At 32.3% G+C, this 16108-nt stretch overlaps 2 protein-coding genes across 32 annotated transcripts in view; one reads left to right on the forward strand and one right to left on the reverse strand.

The window, feature by feature from the left end:
- Positions 1 to 12446, forward strand: part of LOC138182092 (ankyrin-3) — a 93555-nt gene extending 81109 nt beyond the window's left edge. For 15 of the 31 annotated variants that reach the window (XR_011173712.1, XR_011173692.1, XR_011173701.1 and 12 more), the window contains 5 exons: positions 406 to 474; positions 1387 to 2685; positions 4629 to 4854; positions 8940 to 9018; positions 9551 to 9620. Coding sequence is in view for 9 of the 31 variants with exons in the window: in XM_069117655.1 (XP_068973756.1) it covers positions 406 to 474; positions 1387 to 2685; positions 8940 to 9018; positions 9551 to 9674 (1571 nt within the window). In the remaining 22 variants the exon portion in view is untranslated. The other 16 variants (XM_069117656.1, XM_069117662.1, XM_069117663.1 and 13 more) reach the window with 10 other exon arrangements.
- Positions 12447 to 13160: 714 nt separating this feature from the next.
- eIF1A (eukaryotic translation initiation factor 1A) lies at positions 13161 to 15491 on the reverse strand. The gene is made up of 5 exons (XM_069117674.1): positions 15280 to 15491; positions 14958 to 15041; positions 14498 to 14734; positions 14274 to 14374; positions 13161 to 14139 (listed from the first exon to the last, which is right to left on the reverse strand). Exons 1-5 carry the CDS (start codon positions 15293 to 15295, stop codon positions 14134 to 14136), a joined length of 444 nt encoding a protein of 147 aa, XP_068973775.1. The 5' UTR covers positions 15296 to 15491; the 3' UTR covers positions 13161 to 14133.
- Between the last annotated feature and the right edge of the window lie 617 nt (positions 15492 to 16108).

Raw genomic sequence — 16108 nt, forward strand, 5'->3', positions numbered from 1 at the left:
TTTCTATTTATTTGCTGTTATTATTTTCAGTTTGTGCGTTTTAACTTTTTTAACATTTCTTTAATGCATGTTTCCAGGTTTTTTATGCTATATTTTAATATTATCCACGATCAAATGTTTTATTATCCATCGATAATGAGATTACCGGTCCAAAGCAACAAAAACCATATTTCTCACTATTCATTTCTTTATTGTTATAGCATAACATAAATACGTATCATACGTTATATTTATTATATAGTAATATATCTCATTGAATTAACAGGAAACCACAACTAGCGAAGCATGAACCGAGGTATGCCATGCAGGGAAAACATCATTCATCTAATCTTTGTCAAATCATTGCTTTCAATGTTTAAATTGTCATTATCCGTTTTCTTACATCACGTTTACCTACTTTTTCAGATGTTACCGAAGAGGCTGCAAGACGAGCACAGAGTTTAGCCGATCAAGCACTATCATCGACGAAATCAGGTAACGTATGGCCAAAGAAAGTATAAAAACTCACGAACACAGATCGCAGGCCCAAGATCAATACATTAGCAGAATCTATTTTGGTGCCCTCATTTATATTTAGCTTTATCTTCCATAGTTAGCACCTGCCGACGCTTTCACACTAATATTGTGCGCACGTTTCTTACTAAATAGATACCTCTTTGCGGCATAATAGAGTAAACGTCATCGAGTAACGGTAAAAGTTCTGTTCTTTGTACGACAATTCGAATACTTGGGACGCCTTCGATCTATCTTCTATATAGCAATGTCGAATAAATAAATGTTTAGTTGAGACGACGTAGCTTAGAGAATTTTTCTTTTATATTTACTTAGTTTGGTAAGTAAAAATTATTATCTTTATTACACCGATTCTCTTCATTGTTACAAGGAGTAATCGCTTTTTAGTCAGTTCACAAGAATCACGCTTCTTAAGTTGGATTCTCCGCAAACTCTAAAGATTGAAAAGAAACAGAGAAATAAGAAGTATTCCTTTTTCATTTTTTTGTTCTGATACTATGAAACGTAGTTGTTTTGCAGGGTACGTTTTAGTAAGATTCAGGCGCCACGACTAGACACCATTTATATATGATGAGTGTTTTTATAAACATACTAATCCTGTTGCAGTATTGATACTAACTAAATTAAAAACTAAATGTAGATGTGTGCTGCACACACACACACAGGCATATAATGCGGTAAAATATGCATGCGTGTGTGGGCACACGAGTTTCGTGTGTATGCGCGTACACACAAGTACGTTTGTGAGACCAGAACACGCTGAATCTTTCAGTCCAACTGTCGCAGCTGGGCTAGACTTGAAATTCTTAGTGTGTATCAATGTGCTTTATGTCCTTGTTCCTGTTCTTGTCCATGTCCTTTTGGATGGGTCAGGGCATGATTCGGCTGAGATTGATGGGACTGTAGAGAGGCATGCTACTTCTGCTCCAACAAAGCAACCTGTTCCCGCCCCGCGACACTCTACCAGGTCGTCCATCGAAACAGATCTAGAGTTCGGAGAAGCTTCCGAAGTCTACTGCAGGCCGTACAGTCTCAAGTATAAAACAAACGAGCAATCGAAGCCGCTCCGAGAAGGGCATTCCCCGGAAAAGAGCAGCCCAAAAAGTAAAATACCGGTGAAAGTAAAGAAATCTATGGATAACGAAACGACGGTGGGCAAAGCAATAACAAGTACCGATTCGAAGGAACGTAAAACACTAAAGTCAGACGACGATCAGCCAAAAGTGACGATAGATTCACTCGCCACGCGGTCGATAGATTTAGTAGAACGCACTGACAAGTTGCTCGAGGAGTTGTCAGAGGAACCGCTCGGGGAGAAAGAAGCGCGACAACTGGAAGAAGATAAGGAGAAGAGCGATTCGATAAAACCCGAAGTATCGGACGAAACGAGACCTACGACTGAAACAGCAGATACGCGTGATAATTTATTCGATTCTGAGAAGTTTGAACAGCTAGGTGAAACCGTAAAGAAAGTAGAAACCGTGACAGTCACGACTAAAGAAGATAAAGAAACAGATTTATCCAGACCGGATAAATTTGTCACGACAGAGACGACGATTGTAGAGAATTTGCCAAGCAGTTACGATAGCGCGACTCGTACAACGATATCGAAGGTTCAGAGAAGCGTCACAGACGAAGTGGTCTCGAGGGAGATCGTGACGAAGACGGTGACGACTGTACGGTGTTTCGCGACCGAATCCATTGACACGGAACAAACGGGACGAATCGTACGAGCGATGGCGGCTAGTGGCGATTACGGTGATATACCGATGCCAGTTGTAAAAGGCCGTGATAGTTTGCCGTTCAATATCGAACAGCTATCGGCAAAGATCATAAAGAGCACTACCGAGATGTCTGAGCCGTGGGCCCATGGCAGTCTGACAGATCGTTCGTTCCTGAACGACGAGAAAGTAGAGCAATGGGAGAGCCAACTCTCTCAAGACACGTCGCCTAGTTCCGGTAATGGCGACATGTATACTAAAAATGGTAGCTCACGGCATGATTTAAACAGCGATACTGAAAGTGACGATTCACCACGATCGAGGAGAAGATCTCCAAGCAAGAGGTGTACATTGGGCAGTTCCAGCGGGTCTGATGTAGCACTGCACGAAGGTGCGGAACTGTCCCCGTTGGAGGACGACCAAGGTACCGCACTCACAGCTAACCTTCTAAGTAAGCAATGTACATATCCCGCTAACCAAGTTACCCGAGAGACAGTCAGATCCGAGAACGTGAATTTTGCGGTCTTCTGTATGCTTTTATTGTGGCACGCTTTGTTTGCATGCAACTGCACCTGTTTATCGTTTTTGTTCCAATCTCGGTTTAGCTTGCAAAGTCTGTACTTACTAATTCAGGCCTTTTAAACGATATACGTAGGACGTTCATACGATTTTCTTCGAATTAAGAATAAGTGTTAACATTTGGAAAAGAAATAGATTAGGATGAACTAACTAAGAAGAAAATGTTAGGACGAGCTATAGAAAACTGTATATTTTAAAGGCTTTGGAAACTTAAGGATATTCAGTAAAAAATACAATCATTCGAAATTTATATAAATGATAGATACTTTATAATTATTACTTTTAAAAGAAATTAAGTTCGTTCTAAATGGAAAGATGGACTTTTAGACAACGAAGATAATTGAATATGGTTTTCTTGCTGATAAATTGCGAAAAAATTGTGTCAGTGGCTAATTTAATATATATATATATTTCTTTTATTTGCACACGATGTTGCATGATATTAAGCTTGCATAACATTTGTAACTGGAGATGTACTTGCACAAGGTGGAAGAATATTGACCGTATAAAACGATGATAACCATTCGCAAGGAAAAACAAAGCTTGTGAAATGCAGTCGTAAAATCTGCATACGTGTGTGGTTTTTTTATTCTTCGTGAAGTTATCATGGGCGAGTATTACATCATAGGGTTGTTGGTGATCGATTCAATGTGCTTCGTTGAAAGAGAAGTTTTATCCTATTTTTCCCCCCCTATCGTTGGTTTTGGTTGAACGGATAAAGTTGCAATCAGGTGCTTCTGGGACTAGCATACTTTTCACATTGATGGTCATTCGTGGTCAAACATTGTACCCGAGGAATTTTTAAAATTACACATATATAAAAAGAAATATCGTATTCTAATTTATTTTTAGAGAAAGAGAGAAACGAATTAAAAAATTGAAAGTATTTATGCATATTGAAAACTTTATCTTATATTATCTTTAGTTACTATAGAGAAATATATATCTTTAAGGTAAAAATTATTACATATCACTTTCGAAAATTTAAAACTGAATATCGAATTAAAAATTTTTCAAAATTGTAAAATATAAGTTTCTTGACAAATTTTGAAAATACCTTCACACGTACTAATACAAAGATATGATATTACTTTTTAGATTGAATCAGTCTGATATCTTTTACGAAATTCCACATCGATAATATAATACATCTATACCAATCCATTAATACAAAACAAAATAGCGATGGTACACGTATTAAAGATCACATACACAGGATTTTCCATTTAATCCCAAAACTTTTCAACATACCAAGAATTACACGACGAATATTAATCATTTCACGCGATAAAAATCTACAAGATCTTTTACTATCAGCCTTGAAGTCGCATTAATTGGGTGATCCTATAACGCATTGGCCATATCGTACCTCATATATGTGAAATATCTGTAACAATCCACTAAAAAAATTCAGTGGCAAATCTTTAAAAAAATTCGTTTCGGCTTCGCAAAGTCATCAACAAAAGCTTTACGTTTGGGGTGAATTTAACCCGGAGTCTACAATAATTAATCCTGAAAAGGACATAATTATCGTCAATAACAAGAGGTATAACGCACGCGGAAGTTTCTCAGCTTTCGGGTCATCGATGTTTAAAAACACGAAATATCCTTGTCATGTGACAAAATCAAAAAATCAAAAGCATCGATCGAACACATCGACGCGATGATCGCTGCTATTTTCTTCGCATACTTCGCCCGCTGTTTCTTCATACTAATCACGGCGTGGGATCGCAGAATTCAGTCGAATCAATTTATCAAAAGAGTATACATGCAAATCGGATAGCAAAAAATTCATAGGAGGACGTAATGTTTAAGCGACAGAAACAGACAGTTCGATACAGTCGGTTTGCTCGAGCACACGGCGAAGTACAGTTGAGGGAACACCTAGGACGAAGACTTCCGGTAGAGCGGGCTGCGCATGTTGGATGAGCGTAGCTGCCGCTACATTGGTGGTCCTACTAGCAATAATTCTTGTCTTGGAGCCACGAACGTTCCAACGTGCCATCTACACCCTCTCTAACAATGACCCGAGGCAAACTGGGTACGATTTACCCTTCATTTTATTTATTTCTATTATGAGGAATTTGAATTGGGAAAGATTTAAAATATATAAATTTCTAGATACACCATAAATTGCTATCAAGTTTAAGTTTTACAAAGTTGATACCTCCGTATCAGTTTATTATTAATTTATTAATATTTTCAAGTAGGTTGTTTAGAGTTCATAAATGTTTGATTAAACATTAAATACTTATTCTGTTAATAGTAAGAATGAAACGATTTTAAATACGCTTCGATGTTAGTACTTCTCCAGCAAATATGTGGAATTAAAATTCTTTGTTTGTATATCTATTCTTAAATTTATTCAAATATTCTAAGTAATAATATGATAATAATGATATGATAACTGAAAGTCGTTGTAAATTCAACATTGATTCTCGAATGAAAAGAAATAAATAAGTATAGTAATACAACGTTTTGTCCCGTGATATAAAATTTAGAAAATTCGTTTTCATCTGTCTATAATTTTACCATAATTAACAGAATATGATATTAGTGTTTGATAAAGATTTATAAAGTATTTCATATATATGTATAGGCTTAGGATTAAAAAAAGAAACCCTCCAACTACACATTTCTAGACACAGTGTTTTAAGAAACAAATGATATTTTTACAGTATGCACAGTCCCAGAGAAGTTGAATATTGACGATTTACATATATGTTTATTCAATATACCGTATAGTAATATTGAAAGCAACAATGGGATAAATACAGGCACACGATTTAATGCTAATTTTAGAGAAACCGTAGACAAATAATAACTGCAGTTATTAAAACTAATTTTCTACTACGTTGGTTTAGCTTTTAATATCTAGAGCATGTAATTGCAAGAATGATAATCATCACGTAGGTATGATATTCAAGAGAAATATAGCATCGTACATGTACTTACGAAACAGGTAATAGAGAAAGTATAAATTTTCAAAAAGATTCGTATGCAAGCTTTTTTTTTCTCACCGTTTGATTGATTCTATCGACGCGACATATCGAATGCTGCATGATTTAAAATATAATCGACACCTCGCATGATACTTTATCGCATTTTATACCAATCTTTAAGTTTGTCTCTTGCAGCGTTTTACAAGGCAATAATTCCACTTTTTCATCCCTCCACGTAATAGCGTTTCTCTACGCCTGATGCACGTACCCAAGAAAAACTAAAATAATAGAGCTCGAATTCTCACATTAATTTCATGCGTCCTATAGTTTTCACTATTTACCCTTTCTAGCTCTTCTGACAATAAGCAACTCAAGATAAAGCTAAAGTGTAGAGGGACCAACAAATCGTATATTTTAGTCACGTTAGGATTGTTAGGCGAATCGTCATGTAAGTAACCTTTATCTATGTACACGTGCGTCTGAACACGAACCATTTTACACCATACAAGATCGCTCGACAGATTGAGTTCCAAATAAACGTTCCACCGCTTCGAAAGGTACTTTTCGTACGGATCGATGCAGCTTGTCAATGCAGAATGTTTATCTTAGAGTTAGATTCTTACCTGTGTGAAACTGGAAACGCCCCAACTTTTATGTTTAGAGTTTGCAAAAATGTTATTACGCTAATGGCTGAACGATCGCACTAATCGTGTTCGTTCGTCAAATGCACTTCCGACGTGATTCTGTGCAAGTTTACACGGCACTTGTGATGATCCTGTACTTTTCTTCTGATCAAATAATTTCGCGTGTGTTTAAAGATTAATCTTCGATAATTAACGATAGAAGCGCGACTAATTTTAGTGCTAGTATTTTTCTACACTCGTAATCGAGCAATCAAATTTTTTGAAAAAAGTCAAGCAGTCGTTTGCAAGTTTGATACAAATTTTATGAAATATAAATATTTTTGTAATTTTGTAAAAGTGTAATGTGTTTACTGATCAACCGGATTATACCGTAACCAGAAACTTTCATTTGACATTAACAAAAACGAATGAATTTTCATTTTTGCAAATATAGATATTATATAATTTATTCCTAATAAAAATCAAAATTATGGGATCTATAAATTACAAGATTACTTATGTCCAAGAGATTTTGGGTATTTAGTCGTTGAATTAATTAGTTTTCTTCGATTAGCATATTAAATAAAAGATTCATATTTGTCAAATTCGAAGAAATTACTTTAAAAGAGATATTCATCCGTTTAAACGTTGAGATAAATATTCGAACACGTGTGTTTTAAATATTTAAAAAGACGTACAAGTCTAATAAATCTACAAATCTTCCTATTCGTAAAATATGTCTTCGAAAGGAAGAGAAATGTTTGGAAGAGAAGTGCTGGAGGAACGCAAATATATGAGAATGCACAAAATTGCCTCTCTTTTATTCCGTTTCCAAAGAAAGCTGATAAATCCAAAACCGTAATAATACTTGCAGTAACACTTGACCGTTCGTCTAACAACACTAACTGATGTAGTTAGTACGCGCCCCTTTAAACTTATTGCCACTATATACAGGGTGTTTCAAAGAGCTACGGTCAAAACGAGAGAGCGTTTTCCTCGGTCGAAAATTGTAAGTACGATACTGTTGATACGATGATAAAGCTCGAACTGTCGACGAGTGTATAATTTGCAAATACTTTTTTCTATCTTAGTCATTGGAATTTCGAATATACTTTGATATTGATTCTTTATTCATTGGAAATGATTTTTTTAGAAAAATGTTTACAGTACGAACGAGTAATATATCGTTTTCGTCTAAAAATTTGTTCGACATAGCGTGTATTGACGTAGCGTTTCTGTATCTCCATAGTTTCATGACGATTAAATTAGTATCCTTTTACGTAGGGTAGCGTTTGGTCAAGACTCGATAGACTCGATTTTTAGAATATACGACTTGTAGACTTATCCTTACAAACGTAATCTTACTTATTTTCCACCGAAGAAATCCCCATTTCAGTTTTCACCGTAGTGAATACTCTTCTGTTGTATCGGAAAGTTTTAGTACTTATATATCTTATGACTAACTGCTAAACGCTTTATTATTCAGTAGCTTTTATCAGCGCTTCACACGAGCTCGCTGCGTGCAGCACAGTCCTGCTTACAAGGGAGGTTTCTTTTCATTTTGCTTTATCAGTGAAACTCCAAGGGATTCTGAAGTAATTGAATCGAAGTAATGTGTGTGCTTTATTTGAATAGTCTGTCTTTTTTCTTTTTTTTTTTTTTTTTGCAACACAGCGTTTATCTCAAAGATATATGTTCATATAGTAGAATCGATGCACAGTATCCTATGAAATATCCCCGAATAAAGTAAACTATTAATTAAATCATATTTTGTTGCATTCTATATAATAGGATGCGTTTAATACATATAAACGTTCTAGTTATTAATTTATAAATGTTATATTTTGTTACGTAACGTTACGTAAAAATATAACACAATTGTCTTCCTTCCATTACTCTCAGAACACGAGGATTTTCACCAATGAAAAATCCAAAGAATCGAAACCTATCTTGTGAGAAATATTTTAAACGTGCCTCAGTAATTATGTCATACTTAATGATTACAAATTAATCTATATAGACTCTCGAGCGCTGCTATTAGTGCCATAGTACTTGTACTACACGTGACGAAATGGAAATTCGAAGAAGGAGAATTCAAATCAAGATTATTCTGATAATCGTAGATCGCATGCGTAAAGTATTTCATAATCGAGCATATAGGGAGTCGAATATTATATTTCATCATAGTATAATTTCAATGATATATTATTCACTTCCTGTGGCAGACATTATGAACTGAAACATCGTTAAACACGACCATTAAATAAATACGTAAAATATTTATAACGAAACGTTGAGATAATGTACATGAAATGTAAGAAAAGCGGTTGCATAGTTGGCTGAGTGAAAATGCGTATTATATATTATGTATCGTCAAATGTATAGCGATGTTGTTACTTTTTTTATATGTGTCTAGTATTACCCCTTGTTTTGGGCATGATGTAACATTGAGAGATATATACGATTGGTACTTGTATCTATGTGAACCGCTAAAATAGTAAGATATTGTGTATCCCACACGCAGGAACATGTCTTTTCATAAATTCTCATTTGTTACGCAGAATCTGACTTTTTGCAACTTAGCGAGCCATCCTACATGGAAACGACAACGACAGAAGAGGACCCTGAAACTCAGGAAAGGTATTTATAAAACGGAATCATTTTCAACAAATTTCCAGTCAAACTGGGCCAAATTCACTGTATTTGAAAGTGTTATTAATATTTATATTTAAAATCTAAAGAATTAGGTCTTCTTAAAAAAAAAAATTGGTGAATTTATTAATACAAGATTTGAAATAAAATAGAATAGAAGTAAAACTCATTATTTGAGTTTAAACATTTTTATTCGTTGTTACATAACTTAAATTAGTTTAATGTCTATAATTGAATAAGCTTTTAAAAAACATTTTAAAACCATATTCAATTTCCTATGAAATAAAAAAATATTCTCTACGTTCATTTTATCTGGCAATATTTAACGTCATACGAATTGAATAGAAATTTACAAATATTTCTATATAACTATTACTTGTATGTGGTAGATTTAGAAAATTTTAATTAGGAGTACATGATCGAGATAATAATAATATCTGCGATAATTATTTTTCGTTTTTATGTCATTAGTTTGACTTTGTGTTTAAGATAAACAATGCTAAAATTTACTCCTTTGCAGAATAACGAGAACTGTACACGTAATCACAACGACCAGCGGAACCGCCAGTGGTCCAGACGAATTGCGAGAGTCCATGCAGAAGATCGTCGATCGATTCATGATGGAAGAAAGGCGAGAACAGTGAAGCAATAAGGGTCTCGTGGGCGATTATTGGAACAAGAAGAAATTCCTTGTCATCTGCTAATCGTGCATAATAAAACACGAAAAAAATCAATTATTAAAAAAAGCAAATTCTCTAGCACTAATCGAAGGAAGCACCTGTCTTGTCTGATTTAACGTATCCTCGAACGTTAAACGAGACAATTCTATAAATAAAATAAAAATAAAATCAAAAATTGAAGAGTATCTATCTATCGATATAGATCCTGTTCGCGTCTATATCAAATAATATAGCGAATTATTCTATCGGTGCTTGGTGAAAACACATGAAAAATATGCACGACAATTTACTCTCACACTCATGGCCTATGCTTCGGATTTGCTTGCCTTTCGGTTGCATTAAGTTGCCTTATATATTTACGTTTAATCTTGCGATTAAATAACGTATGTCGTCGCTAGTCCGACTAGCTGACTTCGCTAGTCTTCACTAAGCCAACCCGTCCATGTACAACGCCTTTCTCGTGTTGTTCAAAGCGAAAAAAGAAACAGAAAGAGAAAACTAACGAAGGAGCAAACGCTTACAGGAACAATATGGACAAAAGCAATGAAAGAGAAAAAAAAAGAAAGATGAAATCGTAAAAGAAAATATTCGTCTGAGATGCAGGCCCGACCAAACATTACGGCGATATATATTTGATAGACACTTTTGAAATATGGAACAGATACGCGAGATGGAATCGAAAAAGAGCAGATGTTCGGTGACTTTGCATAACTCGCCACTTGGCAGTTCGTTTTAGCTTTAGGATGATTGTATATCTATCCGCGCAATATACCGCTTGATAGGTCAGCAACACTCGTGTCACGTTTTTTGATGATGAACTGCACACATACACACACATACACAGATTCTAAAAGAAGAAACAAATTCTTGTTGTTATTCGAATCATTGGAAATTTGGACAAGGTGCAAAATTGGGGAACTTGTTTGGGAAAGTGCGAACTATGTCCGTCTATCTGCCGATTTGAATAGCTACAAGAAATAAATGTTTTCGTGGATCATAATACAATGTAAATTTAACTTATTTAAAAGAATATTTCCTAACAATTTTTAATTGTATATATGATAATTTCTTAGCGTAACTTATATAAATGTACTATTATACGATTGTAATAATTGCAAGATTAAAACATGAATATTTTATTTATATAGCGGAATCATTGGACAAATGTTACATGCATAAATCTCGAGATTGGAGGGAATGTTAATCGACGATCTATTCTTCGTATCGCGATCGTGTAAATTATTAAAATTATTATAAAAAAAAAAGAGAGAAACGAAAGAGGAGGCAAATGGCATCATGACTATAGAGAAAAATGTGTTGTTTAAACTCTTACGACTCGAAACACGTCTTAATATTTAAGCAGCGTTAGCTTTCAATGTATAACACAGTTTTAAAAGGCACAGAAAGGAATCGTATATAGTATGTATTTAAAAGAAAAAAAATATATATACATATATACATAAATATACATACTTTAAATAAGCTATTCTATTAATGTATAATATATTGAGAAGATATAATTATGCATCTGAAGTTTATAAATTATTATCTATAATGACTGTTATTCTATGTTTAATAGACTTGCCTAGAGCCTATTTGACCTAAGGACCAAAGGCACAATCACACACGCATCAAAATAAAACATTATGCTCCTATGTACTGTCGTAACATTTATTATATAACTCATTACGGACGTTGCGATACTGGCATTTAAATATTCTGACTGTTACGATACATTATTTGTATTACAAAACAAAAAACTATTTTCCCTTTTACACGAGACGCAAGAAACCAATGTAACACGACGAACTATTATTGCAGTCCATTGACGACAGAATCTTTTTATTCACTGTCATTTTTCTGCAGTATATCAGTACATTTTTTACTAATAAATACTATCTATACTCTATTGAGTACGTTGATAAAAAATATGCAAATACAGCGTCGACCACGTAACTTCACTGGCTAGTTTATGTTTTTTAGTCCTGTTTTTTCTACTTAAAATGCAAATAAATCTGATTTACTTGTTTACATATAACGAATTTCGTATAAGTCTGTATCTATAATTTGTCGAATATTGTACGTACAAATTCTATTTCTATTTTATTTCACTTTATTAAAAAAGATTGTTTTTAATTAAACACAAATGTCAATATAATATATACATATAATTCTAATGATATATATTTATTAAACATAATATATGCTCATAAGGCAATAATTAAATTCTTAATTCTTAATTGAGAAAAAGTTCAAATTATTTATTCTATATGCTACTTATTTGTCTACAGTATGCAGGTATAATGTATGTATCTTCATATACTATAAAATAATAATTATAAATCTTTCTTATAAATATTTTCTATAAGCCAGTAATGTTACGCTATAAAAAATACGTACACATTTTGTAATTGCCTAAGCTTATCACCCACTACATACATTCTTAAATCAAGAACATGGTAGAACAAACCTATTTCATTCCTCAATCCAAACAACTTTAATACGAAGTTATATACGAAATTAAATGTCTGAAACGTTAATTCGTTTGTTTAATTCTAATTTTTACTAATAGTACTTCAGTGAAATGTTGTAACTAATTCTTCTAACGAAATGTACAGGACGATCATAGAACTTGATTTAAATTTATAAGGTAAACGTTGGCACTCTGACTAAAGTTTATAATAGAGTCGCTTTAATATCTTATGATTGTTCTGTTACTGCGATTTCGCGTAAAAACGATTATCAACGTAAATAAAATATGTAGAGATTTGACGTCCTCCCATACCTGCGTTCAAATAAAAATGTATTTAACATTCAGTATCGCATCAGTGCGCTTCTAGCTCTGACGTAATTTTGTATATTTCATGGGTTTGGTTTTATGAATAACGCGTATACACTATGCGGCTACTCTAATTTTCCTCCGCTTTACTCCTACGTAACTAATACAATGTTATATTAAAATTATAAAGCCATTGTACACACGTACGATATCAAAAAGTAACAGAAATGGAAAAAAGGTATGATTTTATCATATACTATTGTGTGATAGAGTTATCAACGACAATGTAATAAATAAACTGTTGCATCACAATTCTTGATGTACTTGTAACAAAAAAGGATGATACGTCAAGAATATGAAATTATACCCAACCCTACTTATTATACTTTAGTAATTTTTGTTGTATATCATGATAAATTTTTAAACATGCAAAAGTTAGAAAGTACGTGGAGAAGACATTATTGAAATTTCATTGATACTTAAGCATGAAACAATATTAGCTACTCAATATTTATGGTATATGGGAATAATTTATTAAATTCCTACTAAATTCTTATTAAATATGCAAACTTTCATTTCGTATTAGTTTTTTGAGGAGAACTGTAATCTTTACATAAATAACTCTTTTTACAGTTAAATGGACTTGAAGGAATTGAATGAATATAGAAAACTTAGTATTTTATATATTTTTATTCGTTGTTAACAGTTGACATTAATTGCATCTAATACATGTTCATGGAATTAATGTTTTATACAGCAGTTAACATGATTTGACTGTATTGACAATTTTTTAATACAAAGTACAGAAGAATGAAATAATGTTTGTAAGAAATCTCATATAACGAATAATTTGTTTCTTGAAATAAATATGTGTAATTCTCAGATATGCAGTTCACCTTTTATGGAAATTAGTTTCATCTATGAAAACATTTGAATTCAATATTACATTATTCAAATATTACACTGACCTATTCGAAAATACAATCGCATAATTAACTTTTTTGGGAAATTGTACATGTTATGTAACAAATGAGTCAATGAAACGCTTTGATACATATAGAAGTATAATTGCAGTGATGTATGGTGCTCACTACTTCCCCTGTTCAAAATTGCAACGACAGTGCATGTATGTCACTTCATTTAGTTATTAACGAAGAAATATACAAAAGAAATTTACTACAAGAACAATGTACTGATATTATACATAAATACATAACTATTTGTATTTGTAGCTCAATTTGGGCAAACAGCACACTTAAAAGCTTACTCTCTCTAACATTGAACTTTATTCAATACACATTTTTAGGTTAATTTTAAAAAATTGACATATTTGATACCCATTCAACATGGGATATTATCCCTAACTAAAATCATATGAAAGTAAAAGACAGGCTATATAGTGAATACCATATGTCTAATGACACTTACGAATCCTGAAAATTCAGGATTTCACAATTTTAAATTGCAACACAATGTTACACAGACAAGTGAAAATTTATTTATAGATACAAGAAATTGACTACTTATTTCAAAAAAATTTTAATTATCTTAATCGCTCAACAAATAATAGTATCTTGTGAAACAAATAGGTATCTTCATGCACTCTTGTACCATACCTTTTAAATATAGTTATATTGAAGGTCATCAGATCTATAAAGTCAAAAATATTTTACTTACAAATAGAATTAAAATTATACAACAAGAAACGAGGTAACAATATATTAAAATTTCAAATTTCATATAATTATATTTTGTAAATGTTATTGAAGATATTGGATACTTACATTGTCAACATCATCTTCATCATCATCGCTAATTTCATCACCAAATTCAATATCTTCATCAAAACCATCTTCCACAAAGGTGACAGTATCGTTGATACGCACTGTAAAAATATCAAAAACAGAGGTAGAACATCATTTTTAAGTAAATTTCACAAATTTAGCTTATATACTTTCACAGTTTGAACATACATTCATATTTCTAGTATTTTATCGTGATTACTTACCAGTTTCAGGGAATTCACCATAAGTTTTCAAATTCCTTGCTTCATCTGATGTGTATTTTAATATGACATCTGCTTTTGCATCCTGATAATCTCGCAGGCCAATTAATATTATATCTCCTTGATTTATCCATACCTTTTTCCGCAATTTTCCACGAATGTGACACAATCGTTTTACTCCATCAAAGCACATTGCTTCTAACCTCCCATTGCCAAGCATTTTTGTGACTTGTGCATATTCTACATGAAGCAGTAATATAAAAATTTAGTTGTTCAAAATATGTTTCCCAATTATATGGACTAAACATTTTTTTAAAGTTATAAAACTATTTTATCAATTTAAAATATTGTCTACTTAATATTATTAACATATGGTATCATTTTGAAAAAAATAAACACAATTCAAAGGATTTAAATAATAAAACACAGATATATATCATAATGTCATTACTAAGATTTTTACCTTGACCATCTTCTTTAAAAACCAATTCTCTTTTTTCTGTTTCATTTTCATTTTTACCTCTTCTCCTATTTTTACCTCCCTTTCCTAAAAAAAATAAGTTTAAAAATTATTATTCTGATTATTTCTCGTAAATTTTCCAAAAAAGAATATTCAACCTCTGTCTATCAACGATATATTCAACGATTCCAAATAAATACTTGACATTAACAGGTTAGAAGAAACTAACCACATTGTACAGAAAGTCCACGACCTTCTGCACATAATACTATACAAATTACAATACAAAGGAAAAAAATACAAAGAAACACAATTATTTACGTACCCTTATTTTTCGGCATGTTGATTTATTGAAAGATGCGTATTTGATAAATATATGAGAAATTCGTACACTACGACCGAGCAAGACAGTCAATACAATGAAAATGAGTTTTGCTCCACTAAACACCTCATGGGAAGACGAAGACTACTCAAAAGTGTCAAGTACACGAAACTCAAAACTATTTTCTTGCACTAACTTTTTAAATGAGTTAATTTTCCGTTATAAAAATTACTTCAAAAATTTGTAAAATACATGATTATACCATTAAGTCCGAAGTTTGTCAAAATTTAGATATAGATTTGACTAATTGTCGGTGATAAGTACAAAGGAAAATATTTAATCACTTTCTAGTGAGAATATACGGAATGTAGCTTTCCTAAGGTTGGTAACATATCTGTACATATAGGAATATATATTCCGACGTCCATGATATAGAATCCAGACGTACATATTTTATGAATTTCGATCGTGATTTCGACATTCATGAAAGTGAAATGCCTGTAGAAATAATCCTCGACCTATATACTAGAAATAACGAATATAATCTTTATAACTTTCTTAATATATTAAATATTTTATTTTTTGCTACTTTTCTTGTCATTTTTTATAATTTTATACAACTGATTTCAATATATTATATGATAAATTAAAAACAAATAAGTCCTTTATTATATTTTATATATGTACATAATGAATTTGTTTCCAATACAAATTACATTTTGTTCTTTATTTTCCTTTCATTAAAATATATTATGAAAATTAAAATTTATTTGAAGAAGTTATTTTATAATTTAATAAATGATATAATCATCATTTTACTGTTGCAAATACG

Source organism: Bombus flavifrons, chromosome 7, assembly GCF_040668555.2.
Source record: "Bombus flavifrons isolate JBK064 chromosome 7, iyBomFlav1_principal, whole genome shotgun sequence".
Classification (NCBI taxonomy): domain Eukaryota; kingdom Metazoa; phylum Arthropoda; class Insecta; order Hymenoptera; family Apidae; genus Bombus; species Bombus flavifrons.